Source organism: Paramisgurnus dabryanus, chromosome 20, assembly GCF_030506205.2.
Source record: "Paramisgurnus dabryanus chromosome 20, PD_genome_1.1, whole genome shotgun sequence".
Taxonomy (NCBI): Eukaryota; Metazoa; Chordata; class Actinopteri; order Cypriniformes; family Cobitidae; genus Paramisgurnus; species Paramisgurnus dabryanus.
Window position 1 is genome coordinate 12,386,339 of NC_133356.1, and position 17,409 is coordinate 12,403,747.

Sequence of the window (17,409 nt, forward strand, 5' to 3'; positions counted from 1 at the left end):
ACAGCAGAGATAGTGAAACAGATATATTTATTCAAATATGTGTACAACAAAATATTTGGATTTCAATAGCATAGACACATCTATAACGGAACATTTTTTTCCAAAGTTCAAACTGTAAAAAAGAAGTTATTCCACACTATACAAAATGTTCACTTTATTTTTTGTAATTCTCCAGTGATAATAATAATAAATTCCCTTTTTGAACAGCCAACATTACTACAGTATACAGTATGACACAAAACAAGAGGATTATCATGATATACCCTATTATGAAGGTCAATACAATTACCACAATTAAGGAGAACACCATGTTTTCTATTTAGCGTTCACTAAGGGCACATGCATTTTTCTTCAAAAACAGCACAAAAAGAATCAATTCTGTTAATTTTATGATCCATATTTTCGTTAATTACATTTTCTAACAAACATTAACGCAAATGTATCCTGCAAATGATTTTATTAATTCAAATTTACATTTTAATGTACTGCAAAGGGTTTTGCTAAACTTATAAGTGAACTTATTTAGCCTGTCTTTGGGTGAAGAAAATGTGTCCCTGCTATCTGGCCGATGATGCTCCTTTCTCCCTGTGCCACCTCTAAATATAAAATAAGTTGGATATATGGATATATAAAAGCTTTGTACTAAGTAAATCACTGCCTCTGAACATAGCCCATATTCAACAATTTCTTTTTGTCATGGCTAACACAAAATTGTACATATGGTTCATGCATGATCTCTCTCTGGTGATGAAGACTACATCTACAAAATAGTCACTGATGAATTATTGCCCCACTTCTCAAAAGAAAACCCAGGATAAAGAGGCTCAGTGAATGTGGTCTGGATTCTGTGAAGTAGGGTCATTTTGTCAGAGACATTATAAAAGGACAGAGTTCCTGCCTCCGTATCAAGAAACACACCAATTTTTGCGACAAACTGAACGTTAGTTGTTTTGCCATTTTGGATTTCACAAACATTAACTGTTGTAAAGTCACATCTCCAGGATCTTTTATTAGATCCAAAAGAAGTTGTTGCCCCTTGACTGATGTTGTCATATGAGAATCCAATAGAACAACCAGATCCTTTCCAGTTAACTTCAAAATAACAGCGTCCAGATAGTTTCTCTTTGCACAATACCTTGTATGTAGCTATAGGCCTACTGTAATAGTAATCTGTGGATTTATCCTTTCTTGACACAGACTTGTCACCTACTGAGAGCTGATAACAGGCTGATGACGCATTCAGAGTTAATAATGAAGAATCTGTTGATAGACAAAAAACATACAGAAATAAAATATACAGTTCTATGAACAAAACAGTTTTTGACTCTAAAATACAGTTACTGTATGTTCACACATAATTTGATATTTGTATCCACTAACAACAGCATTTAACCTGACACTAGTAAAATGTCACAAGAGCATTTTTAGGTTTAAGAGGCTGTTTACACTTGGCATTAACATGGGTTTTCGTCGATCGGATCACTACGTTATCCGTGGACTACGTTAATGCCAGGTGTAAACGGTGTTCAAAACGTTTTGAACGCGTCCACTTTCGACCACTTTCAACCACATCCAGAGGTAGTCGAAACCACTTTCGATCGGATCGCTTTGGAGCTGCGGAACGCAATGTGGTTGAATGTGTTCGAACAGCCACACGCGACTGCCTTCTCTCCACCCATTTATCTCATCTGAGGTATTAAACACAAGTTTTACGTCTTTTTTTTTACTTCTGGCGTGAACATACGGTGAACATACAGCGCTATTTTTAGCCTTTCATTGATAAAACTACTGTGGGTGTTCTCCGTAGTTTCGTTTTGAAAGCGTGAAAGTTGCGCGATCCTATTTCATCAATTGCGCTGAAAATTCAGAGAAAGCTCCAACATTTAAACGTACAAAACACTGTGCAGCATGTATACTTGCTAAACAAGCAGCGGACTCCGACATAATATTAGTTTGCGTCCATATAAACTCATAATTACTCCCGCTCGCATTTGAATGACAGCAGAGAGACTCGCCCACCGTCTCACAGACCACCCCCTCACAGTATTCAGGACAGAAGTGTTCGAAAGTGGACAAAAGAGACGGATTTAAATACCAGGTGTAAATGTAATGGGTCTCTCTCCTCCACTTGTGATACGATCAATGAAAACACATCTTAATACCAAGTGTAAACAGCCCCTTAGATCCAGTCGCTGTCTTTCACCAGAGCTGCTGCTTTCAAAATGCTGCACTCTATACTCAGTTCTGAATAAAAACGTTCAACTTTGCCGCATTTAAGTTAGTTAAGATTTAACAGTAAAGATTTTTAAAATAACTTTTGTGAAAATTGTTGTGATGCAAACAGCTGTGATGCAACCATCTCTAAAATTCCTTTAGTCAAGGTCATAGTAGGGCGCACTCACACTATCCAAACATATTTCACATATTTGACCCCCAATCCCTGGCCTGGTTCGTTTGACTAGTGTGATCGCTCTGTACCTTTCCCAGGCGCGGTTTGGTTTATCGCACCCTGGCTGGCCGGCAGAGGTGGGGTCGAGCATGTACGCTTGAGCCCTTTTCACACAGACATTACGGAAAATACACGGAACAATGCATTCGGGTTAATGTGCATGTAAAATCCCCATTTTAAAGAGCTGATTGATAAATCTTGTTGCAATGATGCACATGCATTTTTGTTATTATGAGCCCATGACACACTATTCTTTTATGCTACTAACTAATCTCTGTTTCAGCACAAAGACTGACGAGCTCCCTGGTATCTGCTTTAGTCCAGTTTGCCAACAGTTCTCGTTGTGAATGTTAATCTAAAATTTAAACTTCAGATTTACCATAACTTCATGTTGCCAGATGACACACTACGGCAAGCCCCTTTCTGTGTCTCATTCACACTGAGGGTTTTCCGGGTAGCTTACGGCAATGTTACTAGAGCCTCGTTCCGGGAGCTATCACAGAACATTTATGGGATGTGCTTGCGTTCACACAGAAGCTTGTCTGCCAATTTTACAAGGTATTTTCTGGGACCAAAGTGCTGTGTTTATGAGGTTTTGGGCTCAGAGGGAAGGATGTCAATTGCGGACCACTCACATTTATCTGCCTTCGTAAAAACTTTCTCATGTGCACAGCAGGGTTACGTGAATGTCTGAGCACACGGGATCAACTAAGCAGAGTACAGTGCGAGTTGAGTGCCCCAGCGCGATTGTCCCCCCTTCCTACTCCCCCGCAGGAGTAGGAAGGGGGGACAATCGCGCTGGGGCACGGTTTGGTTTGTTTACACAAACATTTACACAAAGATTTAACTTACAGATAAGAAACTCTTCTCTAGTCTTGGGTTGAGATGGCAAATCTAAAAAACAAAAAATATTAAGTATATACTCAACTATCAGTTTTAATGAGTATTTTTTAAAGAAAACAGGGTTGACTTACATTTTGTGAGCACATTCTGGCTTTCCATTATGTGGACAGTGGGAACTATAAAGATACACAAAGAAATTTACTATGTATTCTTGGACAATTTGATTTAATGTATGTATTTAATTTCTGACAGAATGTTGTCACCTTTTTCTGATATCCTGACAGTGTCTTGTTCACACAGATCATCCAGTTGACTTTTCAGCTCAGAGAGAATTGGCTGTATTTCGTCAAATGTCAGATGTTGGTTTACAGTGATGTTGTGCAAGTTTGAAAATTGGAATTGGGACAGAGAGGAAAACTTCTGTAGAAAAAGAAAAACAATTAAATATATCAGAAAACAAAACTCAGAAAACTCTCATAGATAATAGGGGTGCAACGGGTCACAAAACTCACGGTTCGGATCATATTACGGATTTTGAGGCACGGATCGGATCATTTTTCGGATCAGCAAAAAAAAAAGTATGGGAAAATTCTAATAACAAATCAAGAAATTACAAACATTTATAAAAAGAACAAGGTTGCACATTAAGTAAGGTCTAAAATCATTAGTTACAGAAATCAAATGAATAATAACACTGCATTTATTGTATTAATTAAATGTAATTATTATTTTTTTAAAGCTTCAGAAGTGATTTTCTCTTTGTCTTGGGTTGTTTGATTAACATTAATGACACAGACTTAAGTAGGTCAATTGAGCTTACTGTCTCTTTAAGACCAAATGTGCACAGACTGCATCTCTCTGTTTGTGCACTACCGAGTCCCCTTAAACGAGCGCACAGACACAGACAAAGGGTGAATTACAGACGGCGCAGCATTACAGTCGTCCCACATAAAAACCTTACGTTGTTTTTCATTGCTCTATTAGCCAAATGTATTTTAATACACTACAGTATGAGAGAGAGTAGCGCAACTCTCTGAAATTTAAACATCAAGAGTTCTGATCTTTGAAGGATGATTACGTCTTACTGTGCATTCAGACCGCCACCGGCGAGAGCGTCAAAGTGTCCGGAAGTCATTCATTTTCAATGAGAGCCGGCAGCGAGCTCCGGCGAGCAGCGGCGCGGCGCGTCATGTACAGCGTGAGCGTCGAGGAGAGTTGAAATCAGCTCAACTTTATGGTAATGAGATATGACGCGGTTCGGCGGCAACCAATCGGAAGGCGGAAATGTTCACCGGCAATCAATCGGAAGGCGGAAACCTCCGCCTGAGAGGAGTTCAGAGAATGCATTCGAGCGTCAGAGCGTCCACTACAACTTTTCTAAGCGTCGTTGTATGGGCAGCCAGAGCTTTTACTCGAGCTGGACCGGACGCATTCAACCGCACGCGTGCGTTTGTGCGCAAAGTAAACTGATCACTTTAGCGCCGTTTTGCAGTTAAACTGTTTAAAATCACTTGAATGTTAACATTTGCAAACCTTTATAACACTTACAAATTATAAACTTTCCCTATTTAAATTTGCGTATTAATCCGCGAATCACATGCGAGCCGAACCGTGGGTCGTGATCCGTACGGATCACGGATCAACTGCGATCCGTTGCACCACTAATAGATAATCATAAATATATTTCTGCTACCTGGATAAAATGTATATCATCCTCTATCTCTGAAATCTGCTCCAGTTCATCATGTCTCTTTATTAGATCACTGATTTCTTGTTCCAATGAATCTATATGCTTCTTCACCACACTTTCTTCTGCTTCCTCTTGATTTTTGATCATCTTTGTTATCTCCTCTCTTTTTCTCTTCATGGTTCTGATCCTATCAGCAAAAATCGCCTCACTCTGCTCCACTGCTGCCTTTGCAGATTCCTGTTAGGAGACAAGAATATTTTACTTGGTAGCAGCCCTTAGCTCTTACTGAGTGTGGGGGATATTCACTTTTACATATACACATGTTTACCAATCATATGTACACAAACATTGACATTTATTCATGTTAACATACAAGAACAGATTGAGCATTCAGGAAAAGCATTTGATTCGGTCTCCACAATTTAGAAAAATGTGGTATGAGGTTTATGAGTTTTAAACAAATTTAAATATATGTTCTGTGTTGAAGACTAATAAGTTAAAGGGGCCATGTCACAAGACTTTTTTAAAGGTGACATAGAATGATTGAACGGGGTATTCATCCTTGTTCTGTGATGTGACATGTAGACAAAAAATGTTTTTGTTTGGGTCTGTAATGCCTTAGAAGCTTCCTAAAAACCTCTCTCAGATAGCTCTATTAGAGTGGGGGATTTTAAACAAGTGGTTTTGCACCTATTTGGCTCCCCCTACTGGTTTAACTTGCAATCTCATTACTGATTGGCTGACTTTGCTGCCACTCAAAAAATGTAGCCAATTATTTTAAAGTGGAGGGGCAGTGAGATGCCTGTGATGTCATAAGCATCAGTTTTTCAGATTGGGCCGTTTTCTGGCTGACATTTCTAAAAGAGGAATTTCTACGAGACTGAGATGTTAAGCATGTCTAGTAGGGGTGCACGATTCAGAAAATTTCACGATTCGATTCCGATTTTTAGCCTCACGGTTCGATTCAAAATCGATTTTCGATTCAAAAACGATTCTCGATTTAAAAAAACGATTCACAGTATGTAAATGTGGTTTACTTTTTCCTATGTGACTGATTGTAGTAGATATACAATTTTAAAGAAAAGAAACACAACAAATGAAATGTAGTTTGATATTACTTCATGTCTTTATGCAAAAATAAAAACTGTTATGAAGCAATTAGATGACCCCTTTTATCAAACTCTATTAAATACCATAGCATATTAATGATAGACAGTGCAGGTCTATATATTATAAATGTGACTGGTGTTATAATGGTTATTATTTCTATTAGATAGAGCAGAAGCAAGGAAAGTGCCTCTATCTATTTCTCTCTTGCCGATTAAAAAAAAAAGCTAAATCCACTCATTATTTCAGATTCGAAAGTCTACTTGCTGTCCCAGTGACAGGGGACTTTACATTACAGCTTTGCGTTTTGTAAATCTTGAGTCAGCTTGAGCTTTGCTCGTTCAGTGCAATAGATTTTAGAAAAGATATGGTTTATTAATAATAATAGAAAAGAGCCTGTTGTTATCGCCATGGAAACCGCAGGCACGCTCAAACTGCACGCGAGCTTTAGCGCGGTAGCGCTCACGGCAATATTAATCAGACTTTGGGACCCGAAGTTATTTAACTATGACTGACGCGGACCCGACTGACCATTTCAAATACAAACCCGGAACCATACGGGCCGCGGGTGCTCCGTGAACTCCTCTAATGTTAAAACTCTGCTCAAGTTCAGAAACATGAAGGATACAATGTGACACGAGCTTGTTCGCGTCGCATTCCTATTCATTGAGAAACACACAAAATGTCATTATTAAAGAGTGTCATCATCACAGAAAAACAAAAAAGTTTGCCAGATATACTTGGGCGCTTGTTAATATAACTGGGCAGCGCGCCCAAGTAAAGTCAATGTGTGGGAAACACTGTGACAAGAGTGTGCAGACGCAGCGCCATCTATGGGAATACTGAGATAAACTCATTTCAGGACAATAGTAACACGGCATTAAAAAAAAATTTATGAATCGATTTTTGGAATGCTATGAATCGATTCTGAATCGGCAAAGCTTGAATCGCGATTCAAATGTGAATCAATTTTTTTGCACACCCCTAATGTCTAGCACTTTTTGTATGTTCGTGAATGCAAGTAGACTACCATTATTCAACAAAGACAAGGTAAAATGGTTTTTCATTCTCTGTCCCCTTTAAGATGTAAAATAAATATTTGGTGTCCCCAGAGTGCATGTGTGAAGTTTTAGCTCAAAATACCATATAGACAATTTATTATAACATGTCAAAATTGACACTTTGTAGGTGTGAGAAAAAATGTGAGCAAAAAAGGTGTGTCCTTTAAAATGCAAATGAGCTGATAAAATTCAAACACTGATCACAATGATGGTGGTTTGTTGAAATTGAAACTCAATTGTGCTGTGAATTATTTTCTCTCTCTCTCTCTCTGCACTAAATGGCAGTGCCGTGGTTATATAGGGGGGTATTATTATAATAAGATCTCCCTATGACATCATAAAGAGAGACAAATTTCAATTACCTAATTTTTCACATGGTTGCAGAGAATGGTTACCCAAAACTAAATTACTTGGTTGATCTTTTTCACATTTCACATTTTTTATGTTGATAGGAGCACTGGGAACCCAATTATAGTACTTAAACATGAAAAGTGTCAGATTTTCATGCCATGGCCCCTTTAAAGGTGGATCTACTTAAACAAATTACTTCAGTTGGTAAAACCTAAAAAAAATTCACAATAAATGTTCTCACTTTAAAGGTGACATATGAGATTTTTTTAAAGATGTAAACTAAGTCTTAATCTAGGTCTGAGCAAAAGTGTGCCGTTTTGGGTGTGTCCTTTAAAATGCAAATGAGCGTCTGAAGTGCAAACACTGATCACAATGATGGTGGTTTGTTGCAATTGAAACTCAATTGTGCTGTGAATTTTTTTTTTCTCTCAATTTCTCTCTGTACTAAATGGCTGTGCTGTGGTTGGATAGTGCAGATAAAGGGGGCGGTATTACCTTATTCTGACATCACAATAGGAGCCAAATTACAATTACCTATTTTTTCACATGCTTGCAGAGAATGGTTTACCAAAACTAAGTTACTGGGTTGATCTTTTTTAAATTTTCTAGGTTGATAGAAGCACTGGGGACACAATTATAGCAGTTAAACATGGGAAAAGTCAGATTTTCATAATATGTCCCCTTTAAATTTAATTTGACAAAACATATTTTTTTGAGGGTTACCAATTAAGGTTATTTGTTTGAGTAGATCCAACTTTTACTTTTTACACTGTATAAGACAAATACCATGGGTAAAAGTGTTAATTTAATTAATAACCTACAAGATTATTTTTGAAGTCCTTTATTTTCAAATTCCATTTCTCATAACACAAACAATTTTTTTAAACTGAAGAAATCTAACTGGAAAAGATACAGATTGTTTTAATATTTGGAAAATAGCAAGAATAAAGAATAAATTGTGTAAAGAATGAAGTGTGGAAAAAACAATGCATTAAAAAAGTACAGTACTAGTCATTGTGCCAAATAAAGTGTAAAATCAAATTGATAAAATGCTAAAACAAAAGAAAAAAAAACTAACACACACTTACCTTATGAGAGTCCATGGCTTCTCTTAACTCCTGTACCTTATTTTCTCGCTGATTCCTTTCCAGTTGTATGTTTTCCTGATTTGATCTCAACTGCCCCTGTGAAATAAATGTTAATCGCTTAGTTTATTAGGTCTCTGTAACAATTTGTGATGAGTATGGTAAGAAGAATGTGTAACATTTAAACTTAATTGTCTACGCTTAATGAAGCGTTTTACAAAAATCAGTTTAACTCAGAAAGGACGAGACATCAAAAACATTTGACATGGAAGAAAAATAATAACAATGTGAGTGCCATTTGGCATGGAAGAAAAATAATAACAATGTGAGTGCTTGGTATCTTTTTCCACCTGTTGACAATTAAATGGCTATTAATTGAACTCATAAACATAATAAACCATAATATTAACATACTGAAGTATACTTCCATAATACAAACCTCTGAATCCATATGGTTTTAAAATGAAATGCAAACTCACATTTTTTTCACAAAAAATCTACAACTTGTGCTGTACCACAAAGTAGTTAAAACTGCTTATTCTAAGGTAATATAAACAAAATACAGTTCATTTTGTAAGTTCTTTATACATATGTAATATTATATTACACCTTTAATTACAAGGTTTATGCAAACTTATAATTTGCCTTACTATACCTCAATTTGTTTTCTTGATGTTGCAGGTGAGACTATACTATGGTTCTGGTGGTCAATTAAAGCACACTGGACACAGATCAACTTCTGGCAACAGTACAGCTCCAGTGGTTTATCATGCTGAGTGCAGATCTGCTCCAGCAGATGTGGCGAAGCATTGACCAGTTTGTGCCTCTTCAGTGCAGGAGATGTATAATGAGTTTGGATGTGATATTCACAGTAAAAAGCCACGCACATCTGACAAAACTTGATGGCCTTTAGTTTGGTCCTGATGCAGACATCACACTCCACATCTTCAGACTCAGCAGAACACAGTGGAGGTTTGTTTTCAGTCGCTGGTTCTTCTCTCTTCATTTTCTCAACGAGTTCAGCTAGCACTGTGCTTCTGTTGAGAACCGGTCTGGGAGTGAATATCTGCCTGCACTGTGGGCAGCTGTAAACTCCCTTCTGATCATCCTGATCCCAGCACTCTGTAATGCAGTTCATACAGAAACTGTGTCCACATGCTGTAGTGATCGGGTCCTTCAGAAGATGAAGACAGACCGGGCAGTTAAAAGAATTGAGATCATCAAAAGAAGAATCTGCCATTCTTCTGATTTCTCGTACTCAGAAGTTTGAAGATGTTTCAAGAATGACGATTGTTTCTGAAGTATATCGACTCGCTTGTCCTGATTTCGACCTAGTTAAGATTGTACAGACCTTTTGAGACTAGTTGCAGGTGAGCTAGAGAGGGCGGGGCCTTTGCTGACACCACATTGCCGCGCTTTTGTCTGTTCTTCTTCTTCTTTTGTGGGTTTACTGGCGGGTTGCAAACCAACTGTAAAGGTGCATACCGCCACCTACTGTGCTGGAGTGTGACAATGATAATCTGCAAGATACTAGTTAAATTATATTAATTAACGTGGTGTTTTTTAAGAACCTCTTTATTGCAATTATTAACCTACCCGTTTTTGTGATTTTGTCTGTTGTTTTTTTCTATTTCCTTTAAACGCTTTTGCACAACAGATCAGTCAGCAGCATGCATAAACGTCTGTGTTTTTTTGTGTGAAAATAAACCTTTTGAAACTCAAAATCCTTGTCCCCAAAAATCATAATTGAAGCTAGCCGAGGACATTTACAGCACGGTGCTGAGAAAAGAAGACAAAGTAGTGCACCAGACATGACTTAAATAAATAAGTGATAAGGATAAAACCTTATCAAACAGATTGGCATAAAATAAAATAACACGTAATTGGTATTTTGGTGGGATCTGGCAAATTTGTATAAGTAAATTTATTTTAAAATATGGTATGATTTATTGGGAGGTCTCACACACATACGCCTTGAAAATTCATCTTTCCTTATTAACTTCTCCTGGCTTTGACGATCACTGCGTTTCGTTAAAATAAAATAAATTACAAATATTACCCCAGGCTTTGTTGGGACAGTGACAAAAACGCAATACAAAAAAAGATGCGATCATGCTCAAAACAGCGCAATTATATATTTGTCATAAAAATTGGTTAGTATAGGATGATATAAACACGTACGTAAATGGTAGATGAGATGTATTCATTCGTCCTGCAGATGTCGCTCTGCACAAACAGAATCTGATGGCATACGCTGCAGTTATCGTGGACTGTTTACCAAAAGATATGTTTAATCTCCCTTCCCATTCCCATAACGCTTTCTGTCTATGAGTTTAGCTGTATGTTTGTCCAAATTTTTAGAATGTAATCACAAATATAGTTAAACAGAAATGAACTTTGTAAGGTTCCTTACAAACTTCCTTAGAGGCCCATAAACCAACCTGCTTTGCTATAAATCTAATCCGATTGTTTGAGGGTAAAGTTTAGTGATTGGGTATAGTGAATATCAGTAGGCCTATCTTAGTTTGAAAGACTTTGAGTCTTTAATGTGTGTGTATGTGCAGGCATGATGTATATGCAGAAATGCACACCACAAAGAGATTTGAGTCCCCTGAACTCTATTACACCCGCATATGATGTTTGGAAAGGAGGTTTAAAATGTCTCTATCAAGCTTTTATCATTGTTTCTTACACTGCTGCTCACAGTGTTCCTGCCATATAATTTCTGGCGTCTTCCATACAAACGAGTGTGACATCTGTGTCTTTCTTTTTGAGAAATTAAACAACAGAGACATAGGACAAAAACAAAGTGGCACCTGCCGCCACAAGCCGTGAACTTGTACAGCTTTGACTCCTGAGTTACTTTAAAACAGGGAACTGTATAGCCTACATCTATTTAGGTTGAATAAATTGTGCTGTAATTTGTATTTGTAATCTGCTTTGGATAATTAAAGCTGTTATATTAACATTTTGTAAATGCAAACCAAAACTGACAGGACATGGATTTTTTCTGAATGAAAACATGAATTACCTGTGTGTGTGTGGGGGGGGGGTTGCAAATGTGGTTTACAGGGACATGAATTTATAATGACATGTCAACTATGCTATTACCATGGTTTATGGGGACACAGGAAATGTCCATGGTACATAAACCATGTATGCCTGACTGTGTGTGTGTGTGTTGGGCATTTTTTTTATCCAATTTAAAAATTCAGGGAAAAACATCACCATGCACTTTTATAAATGCTGGCCATGGCTGGGTAAAATATAGACAAACCTGATTGTTGGGTATGAATTAGAAGTTTTTTCAAGCAGCCAGGAACAAAAACAACATAACAGACAATAATAGTAGAAATATTTTAATTTGCATTACATTTGCATCTAATACACATAAACACTCGCAAATTGGTTAAGGGGCAAGCCATGCAAATACTGTACACCTTTTAAATTTAGACTTTAGTCATGATTTGAATGCAAAATAAATTATTAATCTTAAAGTCAACATACCCTTAATGACACAGTTATTCTAGCAAAAACAGAAATCTTTTCTTACTCAAATCTAGTTGTTCTTACATCTAATATTAACATTAAACCCTAAAATTAAATTGTGTTGTATTGTACATTCTACAGAGAAAGTGTTTTTGTTAGTCAAAGTACATCTGTGTTTTGAATTAAGAAACATACAAAGAAAAACTACATCTAGATGTCAGTGTACATGCATTTACTTTTATGATGGTAACTTTGTATTACTAAAAACGTACGTATTCATTACCAGCAGTTCATTTTATTTACTTATTTTGATGTGACTGTGAATGGCAGATCACAAATATTCACAGAACCATTTGCCCATTTCTGCAATGAAAACCCAGGATACAAGGGCTTAGTGAATGTGGTTTGGGCTCTGTGTAGGAGGGTCATTTTGTCCGAAACATTATAGAAAGATAGGGTTCCTGCACTATGGTCCAGATACACTCCGATTTTAGAGGACCCTGTGGGAATGTTAGTGCTAATGTTGTTGTGTGACATGTTGATGCAAGCATGTGAAAAGTGAAATATCCAGGACCTGTTGTTACATCCAAATGTAAAGTTTCTTCCTGACTTACTGAACTGATCATATGAGAAAGCAACCGAACAGCCTGTACCTGTATATTCTACCTCAAAATAACAGCGTCCAGACAGATTTTTGTTACACAACACTTGATATGTGCTGGATTTATATACTCTAGGTTGACTACCAAAAGAAAAGTCTGAATCGATAACATACTTAGCCATTGGTGAAACCTGACCAAATCCTGATAAAGCTTGGCTTGAAGTAACACATCGTGACACAATGTTATTTCTTACGGACAGCTGATCACATGCTGACTGATGATTCAAGCTCAGTTCAGAGGAGTCTGTCAATATAAAGAAAATTGTATTAGACATGCAGTATATACCTAAATGAGTGGCAAGCATTAGTGTCGTGATGATTTTTAGTTACTAAAAGAAAATTGAAGATCTATTTTATTCTCATTTCTGAAAAGAATGAATTGCATGAATAATAAGAAATTAACATATTTAAAATGCTTGTTACTGTGTATATATATTCCATTCTTAAACCATTGTTCATGTCCAGGTAACCTCTGGTTGCATAACAAACCTCTTTCAGTTGCATAAATATATAATCAAACAATTAATATTAAATACTTTTTCCAGTTGGTTATTTCTTCCTTTATTTCTTAACGCCATTCCAGCATCTACGGCTATATTCATGGCGAGAACCAGGTAATCCATACACAAGTTTATTCAGACAAGTTGATTTATACACAAGTTGGTGGAGGGACAATTTGGCATCTCCAATTTGCCTAACTTGCGTGTTTTTGGCCTGTGGGAGGAAACCGGAGTACACCCACGCTGACACAGGGAGAACAAGCAGAAACTCCACACAGAAAGGCCACCTGCCCTAGCCGGGGCATGAACCGAGAACCTTCTTGCTGTGAGGCAACAGTGCTACCCACTGAGCCACTGTGCCACCCCCAGTTGGTTATTAAGATTAAAATCATGTGTACAGTACTAAATTTAATTTAGGTACAATGAAAAATCATCAATGAAAAGATGACAATATAGACTAGTGCAAGGGTTCCTGGAGTGCCGACGTCCTGCAGATTTTGGTTCCAACCCAATTTAACCTCGCCTACCTGTAGTTTTCAGGTGACTCTTTAGACCTTGATTAGTTGTTCAGGTGTGCTTGATTAGAGCCAGAGCTAAACTCTGTAGGACATCGGCACTCCAGAACCAATGTTGCCTACCCCTGGACTAGAGTGTTCCTAATGTTATTTTTTAAGCCAATAGACCCCTTTAATCCTCAGAAGCTCTCACTGTGGTGTGGAAAAACTTTGGCACAGGCATGATGACTTCCAAATAAACAAACCCCAAATCTTAGCTACGCTAAGAGCCAGAAATAGGCATGAACATACTTAACTGATCTTTCTACCCCTCATCTCAGTATACAAGATATTTACTGTAGAGAATAACTTACATATAAGAAATTCTTCTCTGGTCTTGGGTTGTGATGGCAAATCTGAAGAATGGAAAAAACAAATTATGAACACAGTATGTGTGTGCCTGAGCATTTTAAATAAAGGACGAAATAAACATGTTGACTTACACTTTGTAGTCTTCTCGTTGTTCAGTATATGAATTGTGGGAACTAAGAGAAAATGCAATTTTTTCAATGAACATTAAGCGAATCTGCTTGTGTAACATCTTACTTTTACATTTATTGATATGCAAAAAATATAAATAATGATTGACAATTCTGCCATCAATTTTTTTCCATTTAAAATAAAACAAAAAATCCCACTCAGGGGACAGGGATAAGACTAGTCCTATAGACTATAATAAATGTAAAGCTGTTCAAATGGAAAACAAATTGCACTGACATATCCTTAAATACATCAGTGCCCTTTGTTTGCCTCAAAATGCACATAAGTAATGTTTTATGTTAAGCATGTTTGTTAAAACAAGTTATATTTCCTAATAAAACTGAGTCCTGGCTTAAGTTAACCCCTGTCCGGGAAACCACCCCTTAGAGAAAAAAAATTAAGTTGAACTGTTTTAAGAAGCGTTTAATTTCGCCAGACAATTTATGAATCTAATTTAATCTCACCTTTCTCTGATATCCTGACAGTGTCTTGTTCACACAGATCATTCAGTTGGCTTTTCAGTTCAGAGAGAATCGTTGGTATTTCCTCAAATGTCAGATGTTGGTATACAGGGATGTTGCACAGGTTTGAACATTGATAGTTGTAAATAGAAGAGAAATTCTATAGGTGGAAATATAAGCAATGAATCAGAAAACAGTAAATACTGCACTCTGCTGTATCATAAGTCCGTTTTGTTACCTGTATGAAACAAATGTCATTGTCTATCTGTGAAAGCTGTCCCAGTTTTTCATTTCTCCTCCTGAGATCAATGATCTCCTGCTCCAGTACACGTATAAGCTCCTCAGCCTTTATTTCTTCTGCTTTCTCTTGATTTCTGATGTTCTCTGTTATCTTAGCTTGGTCTTTCTCCATGGAGCTGATCAACTCTGTAAAGATCTTCTTAGTTTGCTTTACTGCCTCCTGTGCAGAACTCTGTTAGGAGATAGAATTATCTTTAACTGTGTGTATTAACGTTTACAGTAAATTATCACTTTTGAGTTGTGACATTGGAATTTTTCTGTATTCTTTTTTACTACATCCTAGCCTATATAGCAGTGAAAAACAGTGGAATGGGGTGACACCCAAAAGAAACAAATGCAAATTCAACACCTTAAAACATGCTTACTGTATAAGGCAAAAACAAACAAACAAACAAACCAACAAAAATCTTATTTTACTACAAAAGTAGATCAAAGTATTGGCCTAGCTTACTGTAGCCCATATAGTTTATAATAATAATAGTTTTGTAATATAATTTGACTGACTTAATTGCTATTATACTAATAATATAATGCATAAATGGGTAACATAAACTGAATATAAGACATACAGTAACTGAAGCACTAATGTAATAGCATAACATTATTAATGTATTACATCACACCCACCTTATGAAAGCCTATGGCTTGTTTTACCTCCTGTACTTTCATTTCTCGATTATGTATTTCCTCTTGTAGGCTATGCTGGTTTGATTCGACCTGTCCCTGTGAATCAATTGTATTACAATATTACATAAAAACATTTTAGACAATACTTGTTAGAGATGTATATATAATAGTCAAAGGCACGTGTGCACTGTGTGTTTTTTTTTGTTGAGTAAATTATACATTTAAAGCATAACAGAGACAAATAAATTGCCTTACTTGTATTTCTTGTCGTTTGGCTGCAGGTGAAGCCATTCTATGGTTTTGATGGTTAATCAGAGCACACTGCATACATATCAGCTGCTGGTCTTGGCAACAGTACAGCTCCAGTGGTTTATCATGTTGAGAGCAGATCTGCTCCAGCAGATGTGGCGAAGCATTGACCAGTTTATGTCGCTTAAATGCAGGAGATATATAATGAGTTTGGATGTGAGACTCACAGTAAGATGCCACACACACCAGACAAAACTTGATGGCTTTTAGTTTGGTTTCCATGCAGACATCACACTCCACATCTCCAGACCCAGCTGAAGACTTCTGGGGAGTGGCTTCAACAGCTTGTGGTTCTTCTCGCTTCATTTTTCCAACGAGTTCAGCTAGCACAGTGCTTCTGTTGAGAACCGGTCTGGGAGTGAATATCTGCCTGCACTGTGGGCAGCTGTAAACTCCCTTCTGATCATCCTGATCCCAGCACTCTTTAATACAGTTCATACAGAAACTGTGTCCACATGCAGTGGTGACTGGATCCTTCAGAAGATGAAGACAGATCGGACAGTTAAAAGGATTTTGATCATCAGAAAATTCTGCCATCTTGTTGATGCCACACCCACAGGCTTTCACTGTGGGAAAAAACAGGTGTTTTACTGGAAAATATTTCAAGTACTTGGACTGAAAGTTTTTTGCAAACAAGAAAATGGCTGTAATGTAGAGCAGTGGTTCCCAACTCCAGTCCTCAGGGCCCCCCTCCCAGAATCTTTTAGATGTATCCTTATATGAGACACCTGATTCCCCTCATCAAGCTCCTTCCAGAATGTTTGAAACGTCCCTTAATTAACACACTTACAAGCTGATGAACTGAATCAGGTGTTTTATATATGGAGACATCTAAAATGTTCTGGGAGGGGGGCCCTGTGGACTGAACCACTGATGTAGAGTGATCTGACTGCATTATCTTAAAGGCTAACAGCACTCACTCGATGGAGATCAACAATACCACGAGCAAACTAAACATTAAAAGATAATATCAAACACTAAAAGGAAAGTGTATGCAATACAAATATACAGCAAAGACATATATGCATTATTCATTAAAAGGCAGACATACAAGGTTTAACTAACGTGTACACACACTCACCACAACTTGCACGCAGCTACCAGTAAAGAGCGTTCACTTTCGGTTGCATTTCTTTGAGTAAAGGGAGGGGCTTTAAAGAGGCAAATTTCCAAAGTAGGTCTGGACTCTGGACTGAAGTTCGGGCAAACATTTTCTTTTTTTTGTCCATTCTTTTTTACATTTGTTCTCTTTTGGTTTTATCCTTGCAATCAAGAAAATGGTTTGATTTTAACTGTCCCTGTGAATGAATTGTATTACAAGAACATTTCAGACAATGCTTGTTGGAGCAGGAGACCTAGTAACGTTAATGAGTAGGCTAATTACTTGAACTATAACTTCTGAACTAAATTACATTGCATTTGCTTTGTATAAATAACAAAGT

The 17,409-nt window shown here is 37.2% G+C and overlaps 2 protein-coding genes across 2 annotated transcripts; both read right to left on the minus strand.

Annotated features, from left to right (window-relative positions):
- Positions 1-67: 67 nt before the first annotated feature.
- Positions 68-10,108, minus strand: ftr81 (finTRIM family, member 81). The gene is made up of 7 exons (XM_065296443.2): positions 9,242-10,108; positions 8,590-8,685; positions 4,986-5,219; positions 3,556-3,712; positions 3,424-3,468; positions 3,302-3,343; positions 68-1,260 (listed from the first exon to the last, which is right to left on the minus strand). Exons 1-7 carry the CDS (start codon positions 9,824-9,826, stop codon positions 761-763), a joined length of 1,659 nt encoding a protein of 552 aa, XP_065152515.1. The 5' UTR covers positions 9,827-10,108; the 3' UTR covers positions 68-760.
- A 1,827-nt stretch (positions 10,109-11,935) lies between these two features.
- LOC135786846 (E3 ubiquitin/ISG15 ligase TRIM25-like) lies at positions 11,936-17,173 on the minus strand. The gene is made up of 8 exons (XM_065296442.2): positions 17,049-17,173; positions 15,914-16,533; positions 15,659-15,754; positions 14,970-15,203; positions 14,735-14,891; positions 14,234-14,275; positions 14,105-14,146; positions 11,936-12,980 (listed from the first exon to the last, which is right to left on the minus strand). The coding sequence occupies exons 2-8, from the start codon at positions 16,502-16,504 to the stop codon at positions 12,379-12,381; spliced, it is 1,764 nt and encodes a 587-aa protein (XP_065152514.1). The 5' UTR covers positions 16,505-16,533; positions 17,049-17,173; the 3' UTR covers positions 11,936-12,378.
- Between the last annotated feature and the right edge of the window lie 236 nt (positions 17,174-17,409).

Excerpts from the sequence above, each read along its gene's own strand:
- ftr81 (XM_065296443.2), bottom strand. The coding sequence starts at position 9,826 with ATGGCAGATTCTTCTTTTGATGATCTCAATTCTTTTAACTGCCCGGTC. Across the intron at positions 3,713-4,985 it reads ATGATATACATTTTATCCAG|AAGTTTTCCTCTCTGTCCCA; the intron begins GTAGCAGAAATA and ends CTTTTTCTACAG. Across the intron at positions 1,261-3,301 it reads TAGAGAAGAGTTTCTTATCT|ATTCTTCATTATTAACTCTG; the intron begins GTAAGTTAAATC and ends GTCTATCAACAG.
- LOC135786846 (XM_065296442.2), bottom strand. The coding sequence starts at position 16,504 with ATGGCAGAATTTTCTGATGATCAAAATCCTTTTAACTGTCCGATCTGT. Across the intron at positions 15,755-15,913 it reads CCAAACGACAAGAAATACAA|GGACAGGTCGAATCAAACCA; the intron begins GTAAGGCAATTT and ends ATTGATTCACAG. Across the intron at positions 14,276-14,734 it reads TGTCAGGATATCAGAGAAAG|TTCCCACAATTCATATACTG; the intron begins GTGAGATTAAAT and ends ATTTTCTCTTAG.